The 27,120-nt window shown below is 35.6% G+C and overlaps 1 protein-coding gene across 2 annotated transcripts in view; it reads right to left on the reverse strand.

Annotated features, from left to right (window-relative positions):
- LOC121878028 (signal transducer and activator of transcription 5B-like) overlaps positions 1-26,048 on the reverse strand; it is a gene marked incomplete at its 3' end in the record, with an annotated part of 44,675 nt that extends 18,627 nt beyond the window's left edge. For both annotated transcript variants that reach the window (XM_042383996.1, XM_042383991.1), the window contains 7 exon segments: positions 5,195-5,353; positions 9,902-10,083; positions 10,322-10,428; positions 16,790-16,964; positions 17,496-17,588; positions 23,429-23,588; positions 25,889-26,048. In XM_042383996.1, the coding sequence (XP_042239930.1) occupies positions 5,195-5,353; positions 9,902-10,083; positions 10,322-10,428; positions 16,790-16,964; positions 17,496-17,588; positions 23,429-23,588; positions 25,889-26,022 (1,010 nt within the window).
- Between the last annotated feature and the right edge of the window lie 1,072 nt (positions 26,049-27,120).

Genomic DNA, 27,120 nt, shown 5'->3' on the forward strand with positions numbered 1-27,120 from the left:
AAACAAATATCTTCAGTTAATAAAAAAAATAATAATCTTCACGACACTATCTGTCAATCAAAGTACCCCACCTTGCCTCCCCCCCTCTTCCAACCGCACGGTCAGTCCCAACCCTCCCCCCCACCCCCCACCAATCCTCCCTTCAAGAGATGTGGGGTGAAAAAAATAAATTTTAACATTTTGTATTAAATAATACCTCAGATTAAAGTTAGGATAATATAATTGACATTGCTGGATTCCTTGTAAGACCAGGAATATTTTGAATATAAATGTCATATATTTTGCACAAAAGATAACATATTTACTCAGAAAACATTTTATCTAAAATTTGTATGTCTAATGCAAAATATATGATGTTTATATTCAAAATGATCATCAAATTATAAGAATTCCAGCAATGTAAATTATATTCTGACCGGGTAATTTGTATGAATTTTATGAGCTAAAACAAATATCTTCAGTTAATAAAAAAAAAAAATATTCTTCACAGGGTAACAGATGGTCGGTCGGTCCCTCCCTCCCCCCCACCCCCCACCAACCGTCCCAAGGAGATGTGTGGGAAAACCAGAATACTTAACTTTTTTGTAATAAATAATACCTCAAACTAAAGTTAGGATAATATAATTGACATTGCTGGATTCCTTGTAAGACCAGGAATATTTTGAATATAAATGTCATATATTTTGCACAAAAGATAACATAGTTACTCAGAGAAAAAATTTTATCTAAAATTTGTATGTCTAATGCAAAATATATGATGTTTATATTCAAAATGATCACCAAATTATAAGAATTCCAGCAATGTAAATTATATTCTGGCCGGGTAATTTGTATGAATTTTATGAGCTAAAACAGGCAGTCAGGCAGGGTGGCGGGTGGGCAAATCTAAAATAGCGTCTAGCGGGACACTCACCGCGTATATGTGGAAAAAAAATACGGTTAAGTGAAAGTTCATTTCATGGCAGGTACCGCGCATATGATAAAACGCTAAGTATAAAAAAAAAAACCGCTAAGTAGGCGGGTAATACTGCCGTATATATATATATATATATATATATATATATATATATATATATATATATATATATATATATATATATATATATATATATATATATATATATATATATATATATATATAGGTATATATATATATATATATATATATATATTTCATTAGCCCAATAAAGCAAGCGGGCTTCTACATACAATCAACACCTCAATCCGCCTGGATTCGAACCCACAGCACACGAGCCTATAACTGTGACCTGGGAACGCTAACTGCTGGACCACCAGGATACAAAAAGTAGTCCTAGACTTTGTAATATTTCACACAAAGCCTCTTCAATAACCTTATGGCGCCATGAACCACTAATGGGGACTACCCATAACACGTAGGTGGTCAGAGTAACGTTTTACCAAATCTGTCACAGTCATGGCCTGCGGGCCGTGGGTTCAATCCTGGTGGGTTGAGGTGTTGATTGTATATATATATATTGATAAAATCACACAGGGAAAAAGGGAAACAATGGAGCACCTTAGCTTTCGTCTTTATTCAAGACATCTTCAGAGGTAACTGAATTACATGGACGGAGAGAGGCTTAAATACACAGGGTGACCTTATTAAACATGAGGTCAGGTCATAATCATGACATTCACTAATCCGCATACTAACACCAACACACACGCAGAGGAGCTTAAGAGAAAGGGCGACGTGACTAGTCAAGTTAAGTCCATGTAATTCAGTTGCCTTTGAAGATGTCTTGAATAAAGACGAAAGCTAAGGTGCTCCATTGTTTCCCTTTTTCCCTGTGTGATTTTATCAAGATTTATCTTATCCACACACACATATATATATATATATATATATATATATATATATATATATATATATATATATATATATATATATATATATCATGTAGATTCACAATGAAAACGTGGATAAGATAAATCTAGATAAAATCACACGGGAAAAGGGAAACAACGGAGCACCTTAGCTCCGTTGTTTCTCCGTTGTTCTGTGGGTTCTGTTACTTACAAATTATCCAAGTGACTGGTAAAGATGCTATCCCCTCTTACAGGCCAAATATCTAATTCACATATACACAATAGCAGTTATTTAATTGATAAACTCAAGAAGCACAATGAACCTTGCGAATTAATAAGTTTTGATGTAAATTCACTGTTCAATAGATTACCTGTGAAAGACCTACTTTCATTTCTTAAGGATAAATTACAACTGTTAGATTTAACTATTGAACATGATACTTTCCTCAAATTGATAGTTATGCGTAACTGACAATGTGTTTAGAGCAAATGGGAAGTTCTACAAGCAAATATTTGGCATGAGCATGGGTAATTGTCTTTCTGCTCCTCTAGCCTGTATTTATATGGAGTTTTTTGAGTCTAGATTACTACCCAATATAGTGGACTTTATTCCTCCATGGTATAGATATGTAGATGATGTTCTTTGTCTTTGGCCTAGAAACAGTGACCCATTGGAATTTTTAGACAAGCTTAATGATATTGTCCCAAGTATCACATTCAAAATTGAAAGAGAAATAAATGGATCCCTTCCATTCCTTGATATGCTTATCATGAGAAATGGCCAAAACTATAAATTTAAGGTATATAGAAAGCCCACACAGGTAGACAGTTTCATTCACTTTTTATCGAATCACCTTGAGTCTACCAAAATGTCAGTTTTTTCTGCTATGTTCCTAAGATGTCTGCGTATTTGTGACTCTGAATTTATTGACGATGAATTGAAACACATTCGTTCCATTGCACTAAAACTTGGGTACCCTTCAGGGTTTGTTGATCATTGTTTTAAAAGGGCTAAAAAAATCCTTTCATTCTACTCAAACCAGGCAAATTCCTACACTTAAGAATATTTTGACTCTGCCTTATCGCAATGAATTTGTCCCGTTGGTTCAGTCCCTTAAATTATTAAATATTAATGTTGTTTTTAAGTATGACTCGACCATTACCAATATACAGTATTAATCAAGAATAGCCCAACTTTGAATGTAAATGGAAGTGTTTATTGTATTCCATGTAGCAAATGTAATGAAATTATGTTGGACAGACTGGGAAAGCATTGCAACTAAGAATCAAACAGCATAAGTACAATATCAGAACAGCATCTGAAAGCAGTGCACAGTTCGTTCATGTTAGGAATAATAATCATCCCATTGATTGGGAAAAAAGCTTAGAAGTTTACAAATCATCATGTGTCACAGAAAGACTTCTGGTTGAAGCTAGTTTGATTAGGGAATTAAATTCCATAAACCTTAATGATGGTCAGTACAAAACTGATAATATGTTACATAAATTTTCTTGTCAGTGGCCCAAGGTTAAAAATGCTTTGAAAACCTTGGAGCTAGATGTAGGATAGATATTTAGTGGGTCTCATATTTTTTGACCTGACTTAACTTGACTAGTCACGTCGCCCTTTCTCTTAAGGTCCTCTACTTGTGTGTTGGTGTTGGTGTGCGGATTAGTGGATATCATGATTATGACCTGACCTCATGTTTAATAAGGTCAATCCATGAAACTAAAACTCAGGTAACAATCATCAACCTGAACAAATTTAAAAAGGATGGATACATGTAAAAACCCTTCCCAAACATGTCAAACACTAACCAAATTCAAATCTTCAAGCTCTGCAGACTCACCAACAACACTTGACACACATGCTACACATTTCTAAATGCTTCTTTTCCAATCACGTAAACAAACCTATTGCCAGGTGTTTGCAACAATAAAATTAAATGAGTGTTAAAAAATCTACATGTGGATATAAAGAGATAAACATCAACATCTTCTCACATTAACATCAATACAAAACTGGATAACTTTTAATTCTTTGCTATATAACAAGAGTGAAAATTAATTAAACAGCACCATACAACTGTTGCGGTCTTTAGGGAGTTAATTTCATGAAAAATTATACAACTATCTGAACAGGAGATTGAATCTCTTTTCTCAGCCTTACCAAGGAAGACTGTGGCTCATTAACATTGTTCAAACAAAGAACCCTGAAGTTCACAAACTTTAAGTTCCAAAATAAAAATATCTACAGTTTTACCGGGTCTATCATATTACAGTGAACCCTCACTTTACGTGGTCAATTGAACCCACGGCGGCCCGCGTAAAGTGAGAAACGAGTAAAGCGAACAACACAACATATGGGATTAATTGAAATAGAGACCGGGCCGACCCCCAAACTCCACTTTTTCAGACACAATACCTACGTTGTAGTAAAAATAACTACTTAATTTTATGATGGTATGCACACACAATTAATAATTAAGATAAATATCAATAATATTAGGCTTTTTAACACTTACATTAGTAGAAAAGATGGCTGGGCACACGGGGATCGGGGGTTGGTTCCGAGGCAGAGGGCAGATTATTGGCCCTCACCTGTATCACTTGTATCAATTGTATCACTGTCCACCACAGAGGCTTGCAGGGCCTCTTTGTCAAACCCCTCAAAGTCCATATCCTCACTATCATTATCACTATCACTGACTTGGGCCAGCTGTGGTGGGTGGCGGGTGAAGAACTCGGTAATGTTTTGATGACTGGGCGACCTTGTGCGCACCCTGCTCGCGCCGCTCTCCGCATAAAAGGGTACACACACCGTGGAAAGTGAGCATTCCGGTTTTGGCAGGGTACCGCGTAAACATGGAAACGAGTAAAGTGAAACCGCGTAAAGCGGGGTTTTACTTTATCTATTTTGTGTAATGTACTGTACATTCTTTCAATTCCACTCACAGCTTAAAGACAAATGAAAGTTCTAGGTGGTTATGAGTGTTTCCTTCCACATTCAGTACAATAAGAAATACAAAATCTAACAATGATAAATGCTATCACTAACAGTTTGGCCAAATGTAAAAAAGGAATTATATGATGGATGTTTGTGGATGCATGAAAGATAAAATGAGAAAATGGAGAGACCAAAAGAGAATTACCAAGACTGTGCAAAGGATCCTCAGGATCTGAGCAAGGATAGAGATGTATAGAGGAAACTTTATTAAGGATTTTTTCCAGTTGGCAAATGAAAGCCAGCTGATTGCAGATAGATGGATTGATGAACAGAAAGAGATAGTAATGACTGATACTCTGTTTCACAAGTAGATAGACTAATAAATATATAGAAGGACAGAACACCCAAATTACTTACCTTGTGACAAGAGAGGACAAGAGCCTTGTAATGTGAGAGTTCAGAGTGGGCAGCATATCAACGCCTCCAGGTGGAGTGATGGGTATTTTTGTCTGGTGCCGTTCACATTCTTTTATTTGGAAGCGATTAAGCCATATTATTTCTGCTAATGCCTCACACCTAAATAGAAATAAACATACATAAATAAATAAATACAATCCTTCAACAGAGTTATATCAGTCAACACCATATGCAACTGTAGCATCGCTTATATTTTCCAATTACAGGTACAGTAGAACGTCAATTTAAAGCGATTCAATTTAAGATTATTGATTTAAAGGGACACCAACAATTAAGGACAATGTTTTAATTTAAAGCGAATCTTTCCTATTTTGCGCGAGTCGATCTGGTGCATCATATTTTAAAATTCGCGCCTAATGTTTCTCTGGGCACGCTACACTGTCCTAAGGCCAAAGCTGTACTGTACATGTACTCAAAATACTGTACTAAACGATTACTAAAATTTTGTCGAGTGCAAACTATAGCCTGATTATATTCAAATTAATCAATACCTTATAAGAATTCCAGCAATGTAAATTATATTCTCCCCGGTCAGTTCTGTGACATTTTATAAATAAAAAACAAAAACTCAATCTAAAGGACATAAATAAACAAATAAATACTTCACTAGACCTTCGGCACAACTGTCAAACATGTCACCTCCCCCATCTTCCCAGCCAGGGTTTGGTGGTATTAGGGTTTAAGTTTTTATCTTATATAATATCACAAATTAAAGTTAGGTGAATGTAATTTGCATTGCTAGAATCCTTGCAAGACGGCAAATAATTTGAATGTAAACGTCATATATTTTGCACAAGAGAAATTTTTTTTAGCCCTCTGCAATAAAATTAATTAGAACATGTCAGTTCAGTAACATTTTATAAGAGAAAACTTAAAGTCACTCTTAAGGACAGATAAATAAATAAGCACTAGACCTTGGCAGCAACTGTCAAACATGTCATGTCACCTCACCTCACCTCACTCCCCCCCCACTCTTCCCATCAGCTTATCACTAGTAAACAGACAATTTCACGTCCCATAATTTTAGCTATGTTGATTTATGAGTGTTTGTTAACATAATACTACAAAAAACAATGTTCTGTTTAATCTAAGAGATGGGCTGAGGTGCAACTGGGTCGACTCTCAGTCTTTTTAGTATTTTGTGTTTCTCTCAAGTGCCAAACTAAATTATTTCATTGAAACAACACTTCGATTTAGTGCGAATTTGGTTTAAAGCGACCTCCCTTGGAACGTATCTTGTGTTGTATCGACGTTCTACTGTACTGTATATTACAGATAAAAGTATACTGTATGTGGTATGTTTAATCATATGTACAATAATTTAAAAAAATAATTATTGTACTAAAGATCATAAGAATATTATTACCAAACTGACATATTGTTTTCTGTGGTTTACAAATGAACTGTATAATCATCTCTCGAAGAAACTCTAAAGATCTACATAAATTGTAAATCGGTTTGCCATCTATTCATTAAAGAAAGTACTATCTTATGAAGTCTTCTTAAGTTTTTCACGCATAATTTTCCTCGCTCTCCAGCTCTCAGACACTGTCTTTAACAATATGTACAGCACTCCCCCCAAATAAAAAAATATACACACCCCTCGTTTACTACACCCCTTACGTAATTTCATTAACGAACTGCCTTCCATAATCTTCACCCGGTCAACTAAAAAAATTGTTTAACGGGTTCTTACTTAACCGACCTCAACATGTTTTCGCTTACTGACCGGCAACCAGCTTTAGTATCAGTCCGCCAATACATTAATCGGTTCTAGGGCTTAAATTCCTTACTATTTTAGTAAATATCAAGAAGTTTATACTATTCAATAATTTTAAAAGTTTAATATTCAATTTTTAGTCATTTTAACAATTATTGAACATAACTGAAGGTAAAGTGACTAGTTTAATGCGCGGCATCCAGCCTCTTAACACAGCAAACAGGAGTTAGTCTCTCTCTGTTTTCACTGGAGGTAACATCTTGCTTGAGACTCTCTTCAACTAAACGCTTTTTTTCTGTGTTTCCAAGCAAATTATTGGTCATTTTGAAATATATTTTACATATTGACAATATATAATGCAGTGCAGTGTTGATTTAAAGAAAATAATCTTGAATTACACCAAGAGAACTAAAATTTTATGGGTGAAATGGCGCCATGGGGTGACTTCTCTTCCACCCCAATGCCTTCTCTTTTTCCTTCTCCTCCAACCCCATTCTAAATCCCATCATCATCATCATCATCCAGGAGCCTTCTACATACACACCTCAAAGTAAGTGAACTTTTCTACCATTTTTGTTGAATTTAGGAAATTTTCGGTGAGCTGGAACCAATTACCCAAAAACCCATTGAAACAATGGTTTCGGTTAACGAACGACCTTCTGGAACGGATGAGTTCGTTAACGGAGGGGTCACTGTACTATAATAATAATATAGGGTTTCCCATGCCCCATACTTAACATCATTGTCTCAAAATTTACCTGGAACAACTTTTAACTCTTTTACTGTTGTTTTATTGAGGTTCTACACCCAATCCTTGTAAAAATAAAAAGAGAGAAAGCATCGAATCCAATATTTGCGTGTGAACCAGAAAATGTATTTACTCATGACTGTCAGGCGGTGTTGAAATTGTGACAGCAAGTGGACTGCCTGTCTATACTGGCCAACATTCAATGTGGGCCCATTGTCTGCACTGATGCTTATTACATTATTTCCTTCAACTTTTTCTATTGCATTTAATTTGCTTTCAGTACAAAAATATAACTATGCACATTCATTGTTGGCCTTACATGAATCAAGCTTGTATAAATATCTTTTACTGTATATCCTACAAAATGTATTGAAGATACATTACACATAAAAACATACGTACAGCAGATATTTTCTTAAAACAACCCTCTTCCATTCATTTGTTCTACCTTTTCTAATGCTTGTTTTTATAACACCATTTTTGCAATGTGTAGTTATAAGTATAACTTCTAATATCACTTGATATCATCATCATTTTATGGCCACTTTCCAAGCTTACATGGTTTAGCTATAATTACTTTATGGCAGCTCTTTATGCTGTGGTATTGCAACTTCTCTCTATCAGGTCCTTTACCCTGAGGCCATTTCTTACAGCTGATGAAAGTCTGGTCTATGCTGCATTTCCTGAGATAGTGTATAGGTAGTAGGCAGCTACCAAACAGGGAGGCACTACTGCCTGGGAAGATATTGGAAGAATAATGTATAGTCTAATGGTAGACCCTGCTGCCATATGGCACCACGAAAATTGTGACCAAGTCCCAGGTTGCTGATCTGATTTTCTGCCTCATTTACACACAATTACAGGGTCTCAATTGTTTCTCTTACTATTGACAACACAACATACAGTGGTCCCTCGGTTAACGAACACAATTCGTTCCAGAAGGTCGTTCGTTAACCGAAACCAGTTTCAATGGGATTTTGGGTAATTGGTACCAGCTCACTGAAAATTACATACAAACTAAAAATAAATGCAGTAAAGTACACTTACTTTGAGGTGTGCATGTAGAAGGCTCCTGGTTGATGATGATGATGGGAATTAGAAGTGGGGATGGAGGAGAAGGGAGAAGTGAAGGCAGTGGGGTGAAAGAGAAATCACCCCATGCTTCATGCCGCCATTTCACCCATAAAATTTTAAGTTCACTTGGTGTAATTCAAGATTATTTTCTTTAAATCAACACTGCACTGCACTATATATTGTCAATATGTTAAATAAATTTCAGAATCACCAATAATTGTACTGTAAAAACATAAAAATAGTTTATGTTCAAGAGTCTCAAGCAAGATGCTTCCTCCACTGAACAGAGACACAAACTGACGCCATTCTGGGTGAGTCAAGTGGCTGTTTGGCATGCTAAAAACTAGTTCCCTGTACTTCAATTATGTTAAATAATTGTTAAAAATGACTAAAAATTTTAATATAAGACTTGGAAAATTATCGAATAGTACAACCTTCTTGATATTTACTCAAATGGTAACGAATTTAAGCCCTAAAATCGATTACTGTATTGGCGGACTAATACTCCAGCTGGTGAGCAGGTGAAAACATGTTGACACGATTTTGTAAGGATTTCGTTAACCGAATTTTTGTTCGTTAATCGAATTGAAGATTCTTATGGAAGGTAATTCGCTAACCGAAATTCCGTTAACCGAGGGATCACTATACAGTACATATATAGTGTTTCTCATTTTTAAAATTTTTTTCATTTTTTTTGTATTTATTATTATTATTACAGTGTTGTTATTATTATTATTCTCATCATTATTAATTTATTATTTTATTTTCAAATTTTTATTTTTTATTATAAATTTTATTTACTATGAATTAATATTATTATTATTATTATTACACTCTCGCCCCCCAGGCCCCGATGTGGGTCAGTGACCTGTGCCCGGGTGGGCTAATCCCCATGAAAAAAAAAAAAGACAGTGCTTCAGTACCTGGGTTTGTAGTGGTGAGCAGGGGTAGGCCATCCCATTCAGTTTAACCCAACAGCTACCATAAGGTAATTGCAGCTACTTTATGCAAGCTTATAAAATGGCTGTAAAATGATGATGATTAAGACATGGTTAACATTACCTTGCAACAGTGATGATATAAAAAAAATCATAATCACACTCACCAATCTTGTATCTGGTCAAGTTTATTCTGGTTAAAAGGTTTTCCATTTCCTGCCATCTGCTGTTCCCGTTTCCAGTTAATAAGTTCTTCATCCAGAATCCGTTGCTGGAGATTATTTAGACGGTCTATGGTTCCTTTGTGTTTCTCAGCCAGGTCCATTCGTCGCTGCAGCAACCCTGACACCTAATGATAAGAACTTTCTCAATTACCAAGACATCCCATAACACAATAAAAAAAATCACAAATTGGTCAGGCTGATAAAAGAACATTAAAAAAATTTATTTGCAAAGGAAATTAACAAATTACAATTGTAAATTGTAATATAAATAAAATGGAGGATAATTAGTTTTTATTGTGTTACTTTCAAAGTCATACCTATAATGGATCTTCCTATCAAATTCACCATATACATTATCATTACCTTCTGAGCCAGTTGCTGTTCACCAACATCTTTACGTCTCCTCAAACTCTGTTCGAGTTCCCGATTCTGTTGTGTTCTCTCTTGACCTTGAATGTGAGAGAGATGTGCTGCAACAAATAAAGTAAGTAAGAAATACAACTAAATACTTTTTAGATAAAATGCCATGAGTACCTGTGGCAAAGGAAATGAGAAAGACATAAAAGTTTTTTTAAACCTTTTCAAGTTTACCCAGAAAACTGAAGTTGTGCTGGACAAGTGATCTGAATACAAGATAATATTCTTGTCATGCAACACAGTAAAATTAAATACAAAACTAGAAAACATTGCAGACTTCAGGTAATAAGAAATTAAAATTTATATGCTGTATACTATATAAAAATTATATAAAAATACACTGTAACATCAGTACAAAGACTACAAGGGTGTGTGATACCTTGGAGAAGAATATGAAGGAGCAATTTAAAAGTGCATTATGCAGTACAGTATATAGTGGGGGTCCACCTGTACATGGGTAGTATTTTTAAAGGGTTGAAATCTGTGCATGTTGGGGGATGAGTGGGGCACCTGTTGTCTTAAATCATGAAAAAGATTTACCAATTAGTACCAATAAGCATTGTACTTACCAATTAGGGTAGTACTAATAAGCTATGCAATGCCTGTATTAGGCTAAGCTCCTTAACCTAACGGTAGGCTAACTTACGACACGCTTCCGGTAGGGTAAGGTACTGTAGGTCTATCGATAAGTTTCTTTCTGTAGGCTAGCTTGCCAGCAGATTCCTTCTTCTGTACTGTACATCAATGGCATAATGCCATTCATTTATGGATTCATATGCCACATTACCAGTAATTATACACATACTGGGACAAATAAACATTCATTTCACACTCACATTGTATGACCAGTCTCACTTCTTTTTATTATTTAAGGTGATACACCAGTAGATGGCATTGTTGCCAAGTCGGAAATTGAATTTCAAGTTACTAGCATTTCTCTTTTCAAACACTTTTACCGTAAGTAAAGCAAATTACTGTAGCAAAGAATGTAAAGATCTAAAACAAATAACTAGAGAAAAAGAGAGCAAAAAATACAAAAACAAAATGCAGTTTCTGACTTGCAACACTTGGTCGCATCAGTCATGTTATAATGCTGTCATGCATGTGAATAGATATATAACTGAAAGTGTTTCTAATCCCAAATACTTATCATATACAATATGAAGCAGAAAATACCGGAATGTGAGGATTCAAAAAAGAATAATGTAAGGGAGTAAAATTCACACTGGGTTTATATTTTGCAGGTTTGAGGGAGAGACGCGGCACCACTCTTAATAGTGTCATTCACCTGTTTGCTGTGTCTTATGCTTAAATACTAAAGACAGTGTGAAGACAAAAACATACAGTATTACAAAAACTAGCTCAGTTGGTATTGCTAGCTACGAACACTAGCTAACATTACGCCTCCAAGGCTGTTCCCCAATATGATAACAGTGAATTTTACTTCTAGAGTAATGTAATATTTTACTTCTAGGGTTATATTATATGACCATATCCCATACTAGGCCTATCAGTATCCCTCAAACCCAAGGGTAGAATTGTCGTCTTATATACGAAAAGAAAGTTTGGGGTTGACCTATACACGAGATCAACTTATACATGTGTACATACAGTACTGTATGTATATCCCTGACACCTTGATCCCTCCAGTAACTCTTCTTAAGGGAGATGCCACACACTCTGTCAACTCGTAACATTCTATCTACAGACGACCTTCACACCTACATGTGTTAAATCTTGACTCTACTAACATTCAACAAAAATTATATCTTAATTTGCATAATACCACATGGGATGATTTTTTTTCTTTAAGCAGAGTAAAAAAAGAGAAGAAGAATTTAGTGCAAGGAAGGTATTGTAAGAAATAAAATATAATTGTTGTGTTACTATGTATGGTAAAGTTTAGGTTTTATGAAGGGTATGAGTGGTTTCTCCAATGTTTTTTCTGGTGATATATTTTTATGAGTTGAAGTGTTTTTGCTCGTAATCCTGTACTCTAACCATTCGAAATGGCTTCCAAGTGCCCATCAAGTGCTACTGATGCTAGTGTCGTGAAGAAGCAACATAAGACCATTAACCTAGCTACGAAAATGGAGGTTTTAACCCATTTTGAAATGTGGAACGTGTGGTGGAAATAGTTGCTACTCTAGGTTTAACCCCCACAACAGTGCGTACTATCCGGACCAATACGGACAAGATTAAGGCTAGTGCTGGAAGTGGTAGTTTTCCGAGTGCAACAAAGACAAGTAGTACTCGAAGTTCTTTGGTTGAAAAGATGGAAAAGATGCTGGCTATGTGAATGAAGGATCAGAATCAATGCAATTCCCCTGTGAGCCTTATGGTTATCCAGCATAAAGCAAAATCCTTGTTTGACGACTTAAAGGCAGTAGAGGGTGAAAGATCAAAGGAAGAGAACTTTACGGACAGCCGAGGATGGTTTCAACGTTTTAAGTATTGTTATAACTTTCATAACATTAAGATGACTGGTGAAGCTGATTGTTCAGATACGATTGCTGTCGAGATATTCCCGCCTGAATTAAAAAACATTATCCAGGAAGGAGACTACTCGGCGAAGCAACTGGGGTTGCAATTGTTGGGGCAACTTAGATGTCTGATTACAGTTAGAACATTCAAGATCCATTGTGAGTGATGTTGAAAGCTTCAACTGTCTTTATGGTTGGTAAAACATGTCAAGTAAGTGAGTGTCAAGTCAGTCAGTATGAGTGGCATGTGTGAGTGCTTGTGTTTGTACAACCGCTTTCAAGTTTTGTTACCTCCATCCATTTTCATCCAGCAAATGTGTTATTGTCAATTTGTAGGTGAAAGATTTTATCCTCAATAGATGTAGGTGAAGCAAGGGGGTAACAATACCCCTTGGAGGCAACTGTGTGATAACTAAATTCTCGGCCTAAATATATAGATTATGTTATGGTAAAGATCAGAAACACACATAGGCATGGCTAGGTTTATTACAGTGATGAAAAGGGTACGCTCAATACTGTAGTCCACAAAACATGTAGCTGTGCTTTCTTTATTTGAGTCCCCCGTCCGAGGAGTCCGTTTTCTCATCGCTTCAGGATGCCTGAGTCCTCCGTTTTCTCTCAATCTTAGAGTGCACCCGAGACTTCGTCATTCCTTAGTAATGACACAGAATTTGAAATTGCAACTGGGGTTGCATTTGTTGAGGCAACTTAGATATGTCTGATTACAGCAAATGTGTTATTGTCAATTTGTAGGTGAAAGATTTTATCCTCAATAGATGTAGGTGAAGCAAATGAGTAAAAACACCTGGAGGCAACTGCGTGATAACGAAATTCTCGGCTTGAAAAATGCGCTATAACAGCAGGTATGCAGATTTTGATGGAGGCGTGACAACGAAAATCGCAATAACCAAGGAATGACTGTAATATAAGTTACATGTTTATTTACATACTCAGACTTGAATTATATGTGGAGAAAAAATAATTTGTGTTAAAATTTATCCCTTATTTTGTATAAAAGACCAAATTATAGTAATATACATAAGTTCTGCACTGTTTACTGTTTGTGTAGCGTAACCTACCATTCCCTTGTATCACCTACTATTCCCCTACGTCACCTACCATTCCCCTACGTCACCTACCATTCGCTTGCATCACCTACAAATCCCCTGTGTTGCCTACTACAATACTTCCTTCTTCGCCTGCAGTATTAGTAAGTGTAACCTTTTAAGAATTAGTAATTACATGTATAGGTATATTGGCCGTTATTTTTTTATTCTCGCAATATTTTTTTTGAGGGGGGGGAGGGGGGGAGATAAGTCGGAATTTGGGATAAATGGCAAGGCCAGAACCCCATACATGGCGAGTTATCAAAGTTTTACTATTCATAGTAGAGAGGTTCATAAAGGAGAATGGTCGCTGAAAGAGAGTGGTTGTGGGTATATTATCCTTCTCCTTTTGCTTTTATTGAAGGTATTAATGATGCCAGTCTCATAATATTGCACATGATAGTTTATTGTAATATGGAAATGACGATTCTAGGGACAGTTCATGCCATTCACCATAACCTTTAACTTATCCAAGATATGACATAGTCATACAGCAACTGCTCAGTCATTCCACCAACTACAACCAGGGTTCCTGCTATCGAGGAAAGGTTCGAAGAACGACACTGGGTTGGAAGACTACAGTTCCCTGAGCAGTATGTGGGGAGGACTTTGACTAGTGGGCAAGAGTTATTTTCTCGGATAAAACAACTTTCAACTCTACCACCTACTGTACAGCCGTCTTCACTGGTGGAGACCTGATAACACCCGTTATAACAGGCAACATGTTTATCAAGAAGCCATGTGACCATAAACATGTAGGGCTGGATCAACTTCAACAGTGTGGGTGAGTTGGCAGAGATAAATAATAGATTCACCACTGAGCAATATCTAGAATTTTTTTTAAGAGGTAATCTCGCTGCCAACAGTCCGACCATACACCCTGCCCTACCCTGAGCACATCATTTTCATGCAGTTAAAGTTTTGTTATATTTCCTATACATATACATATAATGTTATGAAGCATTTTTATAATACAATTAATAGCTAAAAAATATTTATAATAATATAAACTGTATGACACTTGATTTTATCTCCTGTTTCAATTTATCTCAGGACCGATACCCTATCCACACCGTCAGCAGAGTTGCGCAGTGGTTCACCGAACACAGAGACCACATCCAGCTGCTGGACTAACTGAGTAAAGCCTGTGATCTGAACCCCATTGAGACTGTATGAGCTAATATGGTTAATATGTGGAAGCTACAGCAGGAGTGGACCAGGCAGCAACTCCTGCAGCCTTCCTTTGCACTGGACTAGATATAACAATGTACTTGAACCAATTTTATCAATTGGAATGTAGAGCAGCATTTAAACTATGTGAGTGTGAGTCTGTCAGTCATGGGGGAGTTTCCACATTGTGTATTCTGTTCTCTTTCAAATTTTTTTAGAACCCTGTAATATGTAAGGTTAATATCTCAAATGTGGCACTTGATTATACTAAAAGGTTGGCAATAAAACATTACACTAATGATAAGTAGGAATGCGAGGCAAAATTGACTTGAGCACTTCCCTCCTGCCACCCTGCTGTCTGGAACTATCACCAACCCTCTCAAATTGAAATTAAGTATCTCTTTGTGCATCATTTTTTTATACCTGTCCTCCTGACACTCACGTAAGAAATCTCATATCATCGATGCATGGTGTAGTTCAAAGACGATGTGCATCGAGGTGTCTAGCAGACGGTGCTTTGCGGCGTGTGTGCGTGGGGAAGCATTTCGTCTGTGCTTGCGAATACATTGGTTCTCATCATTCAATTTAGGTTGAAATAATTATATTAATGGTATTCACTGGTTTGTTCCTGACAGTGCTGGCAACATGGCAATCTAGGCATGAAATGCGCACTTTAAACCAAAGAGCAGGCATGGGCAACCCGCGGCCCGAACCATGTTTTTGTGCAGCCCACAGAGTGATTTAAAAATTTAATTTAGTGTGGCCCGTGGTTCAGATAGATGCAACCAGTTTATGGCTAGTAAAGTAATATTAATTAAAAGAATATTCTTCATACACAATTCATTACTGTTTCATCACCTGAGAGTAAGTAACTACGAAAACGTGACAGTGAAACAAGTAGAGTCAACAAAATAAACATTTTAACTTGTGTGAGTTTGACATGGTCTGTTTGATGGATTAACTGCTATGTGGCAGTGGGTCACTTGGGAATTAACTAAGGCTGGTAAGTGGATGAATGGAACAAGTTACCAAACATCATCATTAACTCGAATACGCTGGATAGCTTCAAACATAGGTTGGATGGATATATGAGCAATAGGGGTTGGGTGTGAATGGGACTGCCCAGTATGGGCCAATAGGCCCGCTGCAGTTTCCTCCATTCTTATGTTCTTATGTAAGTTCCAAGTGGGGTAACGGGTGGTGGTCACACGGGTCAAAGGTAAAGGTCTCTTCCTGGTTGACAGACTGTCTCTCTCCATAGTACCTCATCTTTCATGCCTGGCTGTCTGTTCGATCTATTTATTATTGTGTGTGTGTCTCCATCGTTGCCACATAACCAGGTTAGGCAAAACTGCCTGACAGAGGACTTTTGTCCGGGACTATACACACATGCATGCACACAAACTAATATTTCAAAATAAAGACATACACCTTCAGAAAGCACACATAGGAATTCAGAAAGATTAGTTAAGTTGCAAATCAGCTTAGAAAGTTAGAAATACAATAATCAATGTCACCAACTGCCAGTGAAAATTTTATGCCCAAGTGTGCTTGTGGGTACAGGCATATTGACACAATGAATCTGTTACAACTCCAGAGCAAAATTACGGTTTACAATAAACTAATAAAGTTAATAGGAGCTGTACCCTACTCACCATTAATTTTTGCACAGTCATGATATTGTAACGCAAAGGATTCTTGTTCTTGTTCCAGGTGCCTCAGCTCATCTGCTGTTTCACGAGTACGTCGGAGTAAGATATCTAATTCACTAACTATTTCAGCACACGGCTCAATGGTCATACTGGCTGGTTGTACTACAGCTCCCAACATCTGGTATGTAAGAACATTACACAAAATCAGAAGGCAGATACTGCAGCACACATGCGATCACTTTCATTTTTTTCACTGGGTAATTAATCAATAAGAGACTTAACCTTGGTTGATTTTCAAATTGTGCAATTTTAAAACTGAATAACATAATCATTTGTTAAATATATAGGAACAAATGAAATAGGGTGACAATATACTGTACTTTAATGAGAATAAATTACGTCTTTCAAATACAGTACTGTACTGCATTGTGAAAAAAAATTGTAAGAACATAAAATGGTGTAGTCTATGCATTCCACATTGATATAAAACAGAATTAAGAAAACAAAAATCTGTAAGGGCCAATTTTGAAACTATGACACAGGAGAAATGTTTCCTGAGGGTTCCTGATGACAAGGAGCTTAAAAAAAATCCTCTACAGTATATAATGAAAAATTAGTCGTAAGTACTCGCCAAATGTGATGTGATACCAGTTATTGTAATCCCCCCCCCCCCCGCAACACTTCATGCAAATTACCCGAAAACACTTACATTTTCGTGTTGCTGAACAAGATGCAGTTCTGTTTTGAGGCACTCACGTATAATACCCACTAAAGCAAGAGGATTATTGTTCAGGTACCGAGTCTGTAAGAAAACAAAAGGATATTAGCTATTAGGTTTACCATTACTGTACATGAAATGATGAAGAAACAATAAAAAATCTAGTAGAGATCTCACTCCAGGAAAGCCTCGAATAACAACTGTTCTACTAACTACAATTCGTATTTAAAACCCTGGTTAATTTAGGACCTGATTAAATTTACATCGCTGGAATATATGAACATATATATATATTGATAAAATCACACGGGGAAAAGGGAAACAACGAAGCACCTTAGCTTTCATCTTTATTCAAGACATCTTCAGAGGCAACTGGATTACATGGACAGAGAGAGGCTTAAATATACAGGGCGACCTTATTAAACATGAGGTCAGGTCATAATGATGTCATCCACTAATCCCCACACCAACACACACGTAGAGGAGCTTAAGAGAAAGGGGGTGACGTGACTAGTCAGGTCAAGTCAAAAATAAGGGACCCACTAAATAACTATCCTACATCTAGCTCCAAGGTTTTCAAAGCATTTTTAATCTTGGGCCACTGACAAATAAATTTATGTAACATAATATCAATTTTGAACTGACCATCACTAAGGTTTATTGATTTTAATTCCATTTTCAAACTAGCTTCAACCAGAAGTCTTTCTGTGACACAAGATGATTTTAATATTTCTAAGCTTTTTTTCCCAAGCAATGGGATGATTATTATTCCTAACATGAACGAACAGGGCACTGCTTTCAGATGCTGTTCTGATATTGTACTTATGTTGTTTGATTCTGAGCTACATGGAATACAATAAACACTTTCATTTACATTCAAACTTGGGCTATTTTTGATTAACATATTGGTAATGGTCGAGTCATACTTGAAAACAACATTAATATTTAGTATTTTAAGGGACCGAACTAACGGGACAAATTCATTGCGATAGGGCAGAGTCAAAATATTCTTAGGTGTAGGAAATTGCCTGGTTTGAGTAGAACGAAAGGATTTTTTTAGCCCTTTTAAAACAATGATCAACAAACACAGAAGGGTACCCAAGTTCTTGTGCAATGGAACGAATGTGTTTCAATTCTTCATCAATAAACTCAGCGTCACAAATAAGCAAACATCTCAAAAACATAGCAGAAAAAACTGACATTTTGGTAGACTCCAGGTGATTCGATAAAAAATGTATGAAACTGTCTACCTGTGTAGGCTTTCTGTACACCTTAAATTTGTAGTTATGGCCATTTCTAATGATAAGCATATCAAGGAATGGAAGGGATCCATTTATTTCGCTTTCAATTTTGAATGTGATACTTGGGACAATATCATTAACCTTGTCTAAAAACTCCAATGGGTCACTGATTCTAGGCCAAAGACAAAGAACATCATCTACATATCTATACCATGGAGGAATAAAGACCCCTATATTGGGTAGTAATCTAGCCTCAAAAAACTCCATATAAATACAGGCTAGAGGAGCAGAAAGACAATTACCCATGCCAAATATTTGCTTGTAAAACTGCCCATTTGCTCTTAACACATTGTCAGTTACGCATAACTCTATCAATTTGAGAAAAGTATCATGTTCAATAGTTAAATCTAACAGTTGTAATTTATCTTTAAGAAATGAAAGTAGGTCTTTCACAGGTACTCTAGTGAAAAGTGAATTTACATCAAAACTTATTAATTCACATGGTTCATTGTGTATCTTGAGTTTATCAATTAAATCACTGCAACAGAGAAAACATGTGGTATAACGGGAGGAAATAGAAGCGACCAAAAAGAGCCTGGAAATAACTGGTAAAGAGGGAGGATATCAGGAGGAAAACAGAAGATAAGGCAGAGGGATGTGCTCAAGGTGGATGTAGATGGATTCAAGAAGCCGAATCCTAACCTTTGCGAATATGTTAAGAGGATTATTATCATCAATATTATAAGTTAATGTAAAAACTACTTTGTTGCATCCGAGTTTTTCTCCTGCAAGCACAACAATACATATTAAGTATAATATTTCAAGATTTTATATGCACACAGGTTACATATATCTAAAAGCAATACAATATTTCTAAATACAGTACCTGTAGTACAAATATGGGTGAATAGGGTAAAGAAAATATGAAATACATAAAACTATATTTTACAGAGATGTGGAAATGTAAGGAGTGTCAATGAGCTGACCAGGGTTAGGTTAGGTGGTACAGTACTGACATACAGATAGAATAGAAATTGAAAGTTTGATGAAAGAGTAAGGTAGTACATATTTCAGTGGTAGATGGCATGAGGGCAAAAAGGCAGCCATGAAGGAAAAGAAGGACTCAAAACCAAGAAGGCTGTATATTGCCTCCCACATAAACACAATACTGTATATAAAATTTGGTTTGGTTCTATCTCGTGAAGTCTGAGATGCAGAAAACGTAAATACTGCAATGCCATTGAGAATAATGGACAGACAAATGGTAGAAAACATCCTGTATGCCATTCAACCTTTTAGCAGATGATTAAACTTACAATGAGACCTGATGCACTCTCAGGCTTATAATGTAGCAAGGAATAAAAAAAATGCTAAATCCCTCAGTTATTAGTTTTACACAATTTAATTTTTACTTTTAAAATCTAGAAGTTCCGTGAACTTCTCTATAACAATCGCCTTGCTTCACTTTACGTTAAATCTACAACAAATATCTCTTAGTTCACTTAAATTCGAATACCTGTTTAAAGATGATACTTTTATAATTTAAGTCTTCATGTAACTTGATCTTTCCAACTACATATCAGTATATATATTCAAAATAGGCAGACTGAACTTAAGTAAGCACACCAGAAGAGACAACAGCAGGTACTGTACTGCATATCAACACCACAGGAAGCACTCTAGATAAAAGCCTGACCACGCTATTCTGGATCCTCTCCATAACTGGCTTCTACGTAGAAAACTTAATGGCTTTCTCTGCATGAAAATCTTATCTTCTACTATCAGTTGCTGTGTACTCTCAGATAAAAATCAAACCAAAAGTGTAAACTAATAAAATGATGAAACATGTCATAGATTCTTTTACATAATGGATGTGCAAGGAGTTTATCACTGAATCACGTCTTTATTACTCATCAATTACTGACTTTTTATCAAAATTTTCAACTGAATTCACTTTGTACTTGATATATCAACTTTATAATTTTTAATTTTCTGCCATATCAACTGCAACAAGTGCACTAAGACCCCAAAGTGAGAATAAAGGTTAGTGAAGAGCACAAAAACCTTGTCATATAAAAAAGATCATATTGTATGTAAATAATTATTACCTAAAACCTTAAGTTCTCTTAGTTAATTCAAAGTTGGTTTGTTAATGACAGTTAGATATAAAATTCCTATTCTAATCACTGTAAATCACCCCTTTGTGTGGAGAATTTAGTACAGTACACTACTTTTTATGGCAGGACCTATGAATGCAAATGTAATCTAAGAACAATACTACTGCACATTCTGCCAATTCCTCTTTCACAGAGTGATAGAGGAATAAGCAGTGATAACATTATGGTGTGATGCTAATCAACAACACACATGTATTATCTGAGTCATGCACTGTTTACAGAGATTTTTTCAAAACAGTATGTGACAAAAATATCGTTGTTCAGACACATCAAAAGTCAAAGCATATTATTAACAGTTTCAACCAATATAATCCAAAGAGGTAATTCATTACTCATGTCCCCTCAGTCTTTGACCTGATTTAGTTTGGAATTCTGATGTGACCATAATTTAAAAAATTTCTCTTGTGTTGGGCCAAAAATATAGATACAGTACAGCATCACAATAATTACCACAGTTGTCATTAACATCACCTTCATTGGTGTAACATCACTTCCAGTGACATTCTCCTCTTGTGTTGGGCCAATAAAGCAAGTGTCACAATTGCTGACAGACCTTCTTGCAAATATGCCAGAGACTTACATGCTTTGTACCATGGTAGATGTGAAGCAGAATCAAAGGAATCAGTCTAATTTTCATCAATTTTTTATTCTCTTTTAATATAACTGAAGTATTCAGTCATCAACCACTGTCTCTATCAGGTCATCACTGAGACTATACTGTACAGTACCATATTGTAAGATGTAAAGCAATCTTGTGTCAGCACGTAAGCATCTTCTAACATTATGAAGAAAAAACAAGGCTTTTTTTTGTAACTGGGGTTTTTGCCTGTAAATCAATGTCATTAACACTTTTGAAGTTTTCATGTGTAAATTGGTGTATGATTTAAATTATTGCTAGATTTTGTATTTACAATGCTAATGCAACAAACCCAATCATTTTATCTCCAACAGCAAGCTTGCTATGACTCAATATATAAAATTATATTTTGCGCTTGGAGGGAAAAAATAATCTGTACTTGGCCTGGGCACGCTCATCAGAATGCACAATTTACACCACTATTACCGAGTGAAATATTAATTTTTCAAAACTTTTCTTGATAACGTTTTTTTGCGAACCATGTTTGCTTTATACTAGAAAAAGGTTTATATTGCAATCATGTGAAATAACACAGGTATAAAGTGATGTATAAAAATTTTCATTAAGTGTAAACAAACATTTTGTGTTCTATTCGCACTTACGTATAGAAATATTTATTTTAGCGTGATTACTTATATAAAACTGTTTGTAGAAAATTTAATTCCAGTGCTAATGCAACAAACCCCATCATTTTATCTCAAATAGCAAGCTTGCTATGACTCATTACGTACAATTATCCCTTGTGTGGTGCAGTCAAGTGCGGTGAGTTTAGTGACCAGCGTATCGCTGGAGAGCTCTTCCCTAAACCCAATAGTGTTAATAGAAAAAAAATTGTACAGTACAGTATCTTCAAAAATTTGTATATAGGTACTCCAATTCAAAACGGTATCAAATTGATCTGATTATCAAAAATGCATACAAAGGATACCTACAATACATTATGCACCGGAAGGTATTTAGGGGAATTTCTGAACAATGATAAATTACAGGTAGTTCTGCTATAACGCGATAATTGTGTTCTTGTAAAATATCGTGTTATAGAAAATCGTGTAATAGAAATAACAGGGCTTATGGAGAAAATAGGGTTAGGTGCAGATTACTCGAAATCGAAAAAATTTAGTAGTTAGCCTAACACAAAGGATAGCACGGTCTAAATAAATGTTACATTCATATCTAATAATGAAATCATACAGTAAATGTAACACTTTACTTGATGGGGGAGAAGGGTGATTTTGAGGTTGATAAAATCGAGCTTCTCTTCTAGTGTTATATCCTTTCTTTTACGATCATCACCAGGAATTTTATCACCGGAACGCTTCTTGTTGATATTCTTCTTTACTATATTCACAAAATTGGAGAAATAGTAAGCAAAAATCGCGTTATAGCAAACAAGCGTTCGCGTTATACAAATATCGTTCCTAATTCATAAATAAATTCGCGTTATCAAAACACGCGTTATAGCAGAAATCACTGTATGGCTTAAAGTTATCAAAAAAATAATAAAATAAAAATAATAATAATTAATAAATAAAGGAGAAAAAATTCACAACATGAGCTTGTTTGAACATATGTTACAGTTGTGTGAGATAGTAACAGTACTAAGTATGGAAAAATAAGATTGTCTGATGGATGAAAGAAGTCGTCATTTGGACAAGTCTGTTTCTATTTGAGATTTCTCCAAGTACTGTACAATAACGGGTAAGGGTGTATTTCAACCCTGGATTATCCCAAACCAATTTTTACACACATTTCAATGAGACACAATAGTGATCAAAACAAGTGTAAAACTGAAGATAACAAGATAGGAGAATAGTCTGAACAAGAAAACTATAAAAAAAAATGCAGTTTCTAGTTTTTACAGCAACATACCTTAAATGACGTTGCAGCTTCATCCAGGCGCATACGGACAAGAAAAAGGTCTTCATTGTTGCCATAACTGAGGGCTTTGTTTTCCATCTCCTGGATAAGCTGTGATACTAAAGTATGTGCATACTGGCTGTGAGATACATTTTCTGGATCTATTTCATTCCTGTTAAGAAATAAATATATGTGGTATTAGAGGGAATGCATAATCTAATTTATAATTATTACATCAAGCCTACTCATAATACCTTTTGGCAGGAAAAGAACAACTTAATTCACAAACACAGATTCAAAGATGAATTATCAACTTCCTTCATCACCTAAAACTGGACTTAATTTCAACCGAGTAAACTTAAATGAAGGACTCTTGAGAAACAACAGACTATCTCCCTTACCACTTTTCTCAAACCAAAAGGCAGATAAAACTGAAAAAAGAAAACGTGGAGAAAAGGAAGGATGCAAAGTGACACACTGACAACCCTGTCATAAAGCATCCCATCCCTAAACCTGAACCAGTCCATGTAGACTATGGTAGTACAGCACTTGGTGATGTAAATGGTTTCTTTCCGAAAAAAAAAAAATATATGAATAGGACTTTCTCGAACTTGTGTAATTACTTATACCTGTATAACTGGATTACATTATTCTTTCCTGAAATAATTTTTTCTTTAATAATGATAGATTATTCTATAAAATTTGAAACTAACAAAATACTTTACTGAAGAGTAAAGTAAATATATTTGAAAATATTTTAATGATTGTACAATACCTTTGCAGAGCACAGTACTTTCCAGTACTATTTTTGGCAACAGTTATTGTAAATGAATGAAAATAAATGTGAAAATTATCTAAAAACAATATACAGTAACGATATCTTGTTTTGAAAGCAACTCAAAATGTAAGTTTACGAGGCTACAAAAATTCGGAAATATTGGGGGGGGGGGGTTCAACCCAAAATTTTTTTTTATTTATTTATTTATTTTTTTTTATTTATTTTTTTTTTTTTTTTTTTTTTACATTTCTAACCTGCAGGACTGAGGGCAAGAATCACTCTTCCTTTTTCTGAAGAACTAACATAAGTTCTGCCCTTATAATGAACTTAGAAGACTCAAGTTTACTTTGATGATTTATTTATGTTTAGTGTTTTGACTCCATTATGTTCTTGAGGCACAGCTGGATTGTAAATGAGTTCAAATTCTCATTAGCTAACTACTCATTCATTTGGTGAGCCATGTTTAAGTTTTCAGTGATCAGATCATTGGCTCTGCCTCAGAACAATGACAACCTCCTTGACAAAACAAATGGACAAGGGGGTGTTCTGGAAGCTGCCTGATAAGTAACTTGATGAATGATTTACAGGCCATTAAAGTACTGTACACCTGTACAGTATATAACAGAGGCAAACTTGAGACAACTTTTACTGCTGATCTACAGTCTATTAATCACAACTAACTCTTAAAAACATTTCAATAACCCTCCCAGAAAATACAGTGACACTTCAAGATACCTTCAGACTAAGGGTTGCGACATAAATATTTGGTCATGACAGACTTATGCTAACCTCAAGAGTATGCTGGCTCATTCTCCAATTATATGAACAAAATTTATACTGTACAGGGGGTACCCAGGTTCTGAACGGGTCCCATTCAGAAGGACGTTCTTAACACGGAAATGTACTTGGAACACATGCTATGTGCATACCATACTTATACTGTAGAACAATGTTTAAAATCCCACTATACTGTATTACAGTTACTCCTCGACTTACGACCTACTCAACTTATGAACACCCGGACATACGACTGCCTCAGTCATACCAAAATTTTGTCAAATTACGTATTTTCGATTCCCGACGTTAGTGATTGCTGTGTACTGACAAAATTTTCATTTGTAAATCACTTTAAAATGGCTGGCAAGCTTAAAAGTGAGAGTTTTGTGGTGCTGAGAAGAAAAAGAGACACCCATTTTAGATTTTCTATGTATTATTTAAGCATTTTCGACTTATGAATAATTCGACTTACGACCTGGATTTGGGTCCCTAACCCCGTCGTAAGTCGAGGAGTGGCTACCCTAAGTCCTTACATATATCTAAAATCACTTAATTTAAGACAAAAGAAGAAATAGAATGACAAAATACAGTAAATTAAAGTAAAAAATAAGTCATCAGGTAAATAAGATACTGTAAATTTAGTTTAACCTCGTTCGTATCGGTGGGCTTTCATAAGTTGGACGTTAGTAAGTCGGAGACCCCCTATACTGTATAGTATTGTATCATTCTTATAAAATATATACTGTACAGTACTGTATACTGTATATGTACCTTAAGGCATTATAAATGAAGGCTAACTCACATACTGCAAAGGTACAGTACTTTATTGTACTGTACTGTACTACATATGATAAAGAGCACGACTCTTGCAATGTACAGTATAATCATTTTAAATAACAATAGTTAAATGTACTTACCACTGGGGCATTTTATCTTCTATCCACCCAGCCAGATAATGTCGCACCTCAATTGGAAACTGTTCACCGTAAACATTTTGAACTTGACGGAGGGCATCTGGGGGCAACTGCTGTGCTCTGTTCCACAAAGACATTGTCACCTGCAACAAAATAATAGATGATAATAGTTTTTGCATAAATTACCAAGTACAGTACTGCACAGTAAAGCAGGGCCCATGAGCGGAGAATGGTAATACTACAGGCACTGTAGTACCAAAACACCAGGGCCCGTGCCCAAAGGGGTAGCCAGGGATTCGTGCAGCTTAGTGCATCCTGCATTCTATAGACTATACAAAAAATTACATATTATTTTAAGACAATATATAAACATTATGTATTAAAATATATAACAAGCACTCATATGGAAAAGGATATCTCATATCTGTGGAAACTTAAAGGGGGCAAGGAAATTTGCAATAGTATTTTCTCAAGTCATTCACAGTGTCAGCAACTGAGCTACGTACTGTACAGTACGAGTCTTCAAGACGTGCATGCATCATGAACTCGCAGCTACTAGCACGCCCAGTGGGGTGCCGCAGTTTCTGCTAGGATGAGCAACTTAGGTTTATCTTACGCTCTTCCAAAACAAGGAAATAAAGTACATTATTTTATTACATTTTGGAAGAATATTCATTCAGTAATGATACACAAATGTATTGTCTGTGTAAGAAAATATTCAATGCAAGTCAGTACTGACTGTTGAGACAATGCTGTAGCCTTGTATAGTGGAAAAGCAGCTTCCTATATCAGTTACACAGGAGACACTGTTTGCAACGTGGTGTTTTGGTGTTTACATCATTGTAAAGTGAAATTAACACACTTTAATTTTCTTTTTACATATTGATAAACTTAGTTTTTTGTTGGATATAATACCTACACTGTATAATTATATAAAATATAGTTACAGTACTATATCCTGCTTAAGGAAGTTAATTAATGTGGAAAAAAATTAATTGGTGTTAATTGTCCAGTTACAGTGACTGAGCTGAGCCACTGAGGCCCATAGCATAATAAAAAGAACGGCTGGCTTTGCTGCAACTGGCGTTAAAGTTTTGTTGCTGATTGTTTGTTTATTTTATGACATTTAATCATTCTCTAAGTTTGTGTGATGTAGATATTGCTGCTTGTTGCAAAGAGGCAGTAATTTTTGGGAGGGATGATGCAGACTATTTACACACTTTGTTGTAGCAAGC

The sequence above is a fragment of the Homarus americanus genome, unplaced genomic scaffold (genome assembly GCF_018991925.1).
Source record: "Homarus americanus isolate GMGI-L3 unplaced genomic scaffold, GMGI_Hamer_2.0 scaffold33468, whole genome shotgun sequence".
In the NCBI taxonomy this organism is placed as follows: domain Eukaryota; kingdom Metazoa; phylum Arthropoda; class Malacostraca; order Decapoda; family Nephropidae; genus Homarus; species Homarus americanus.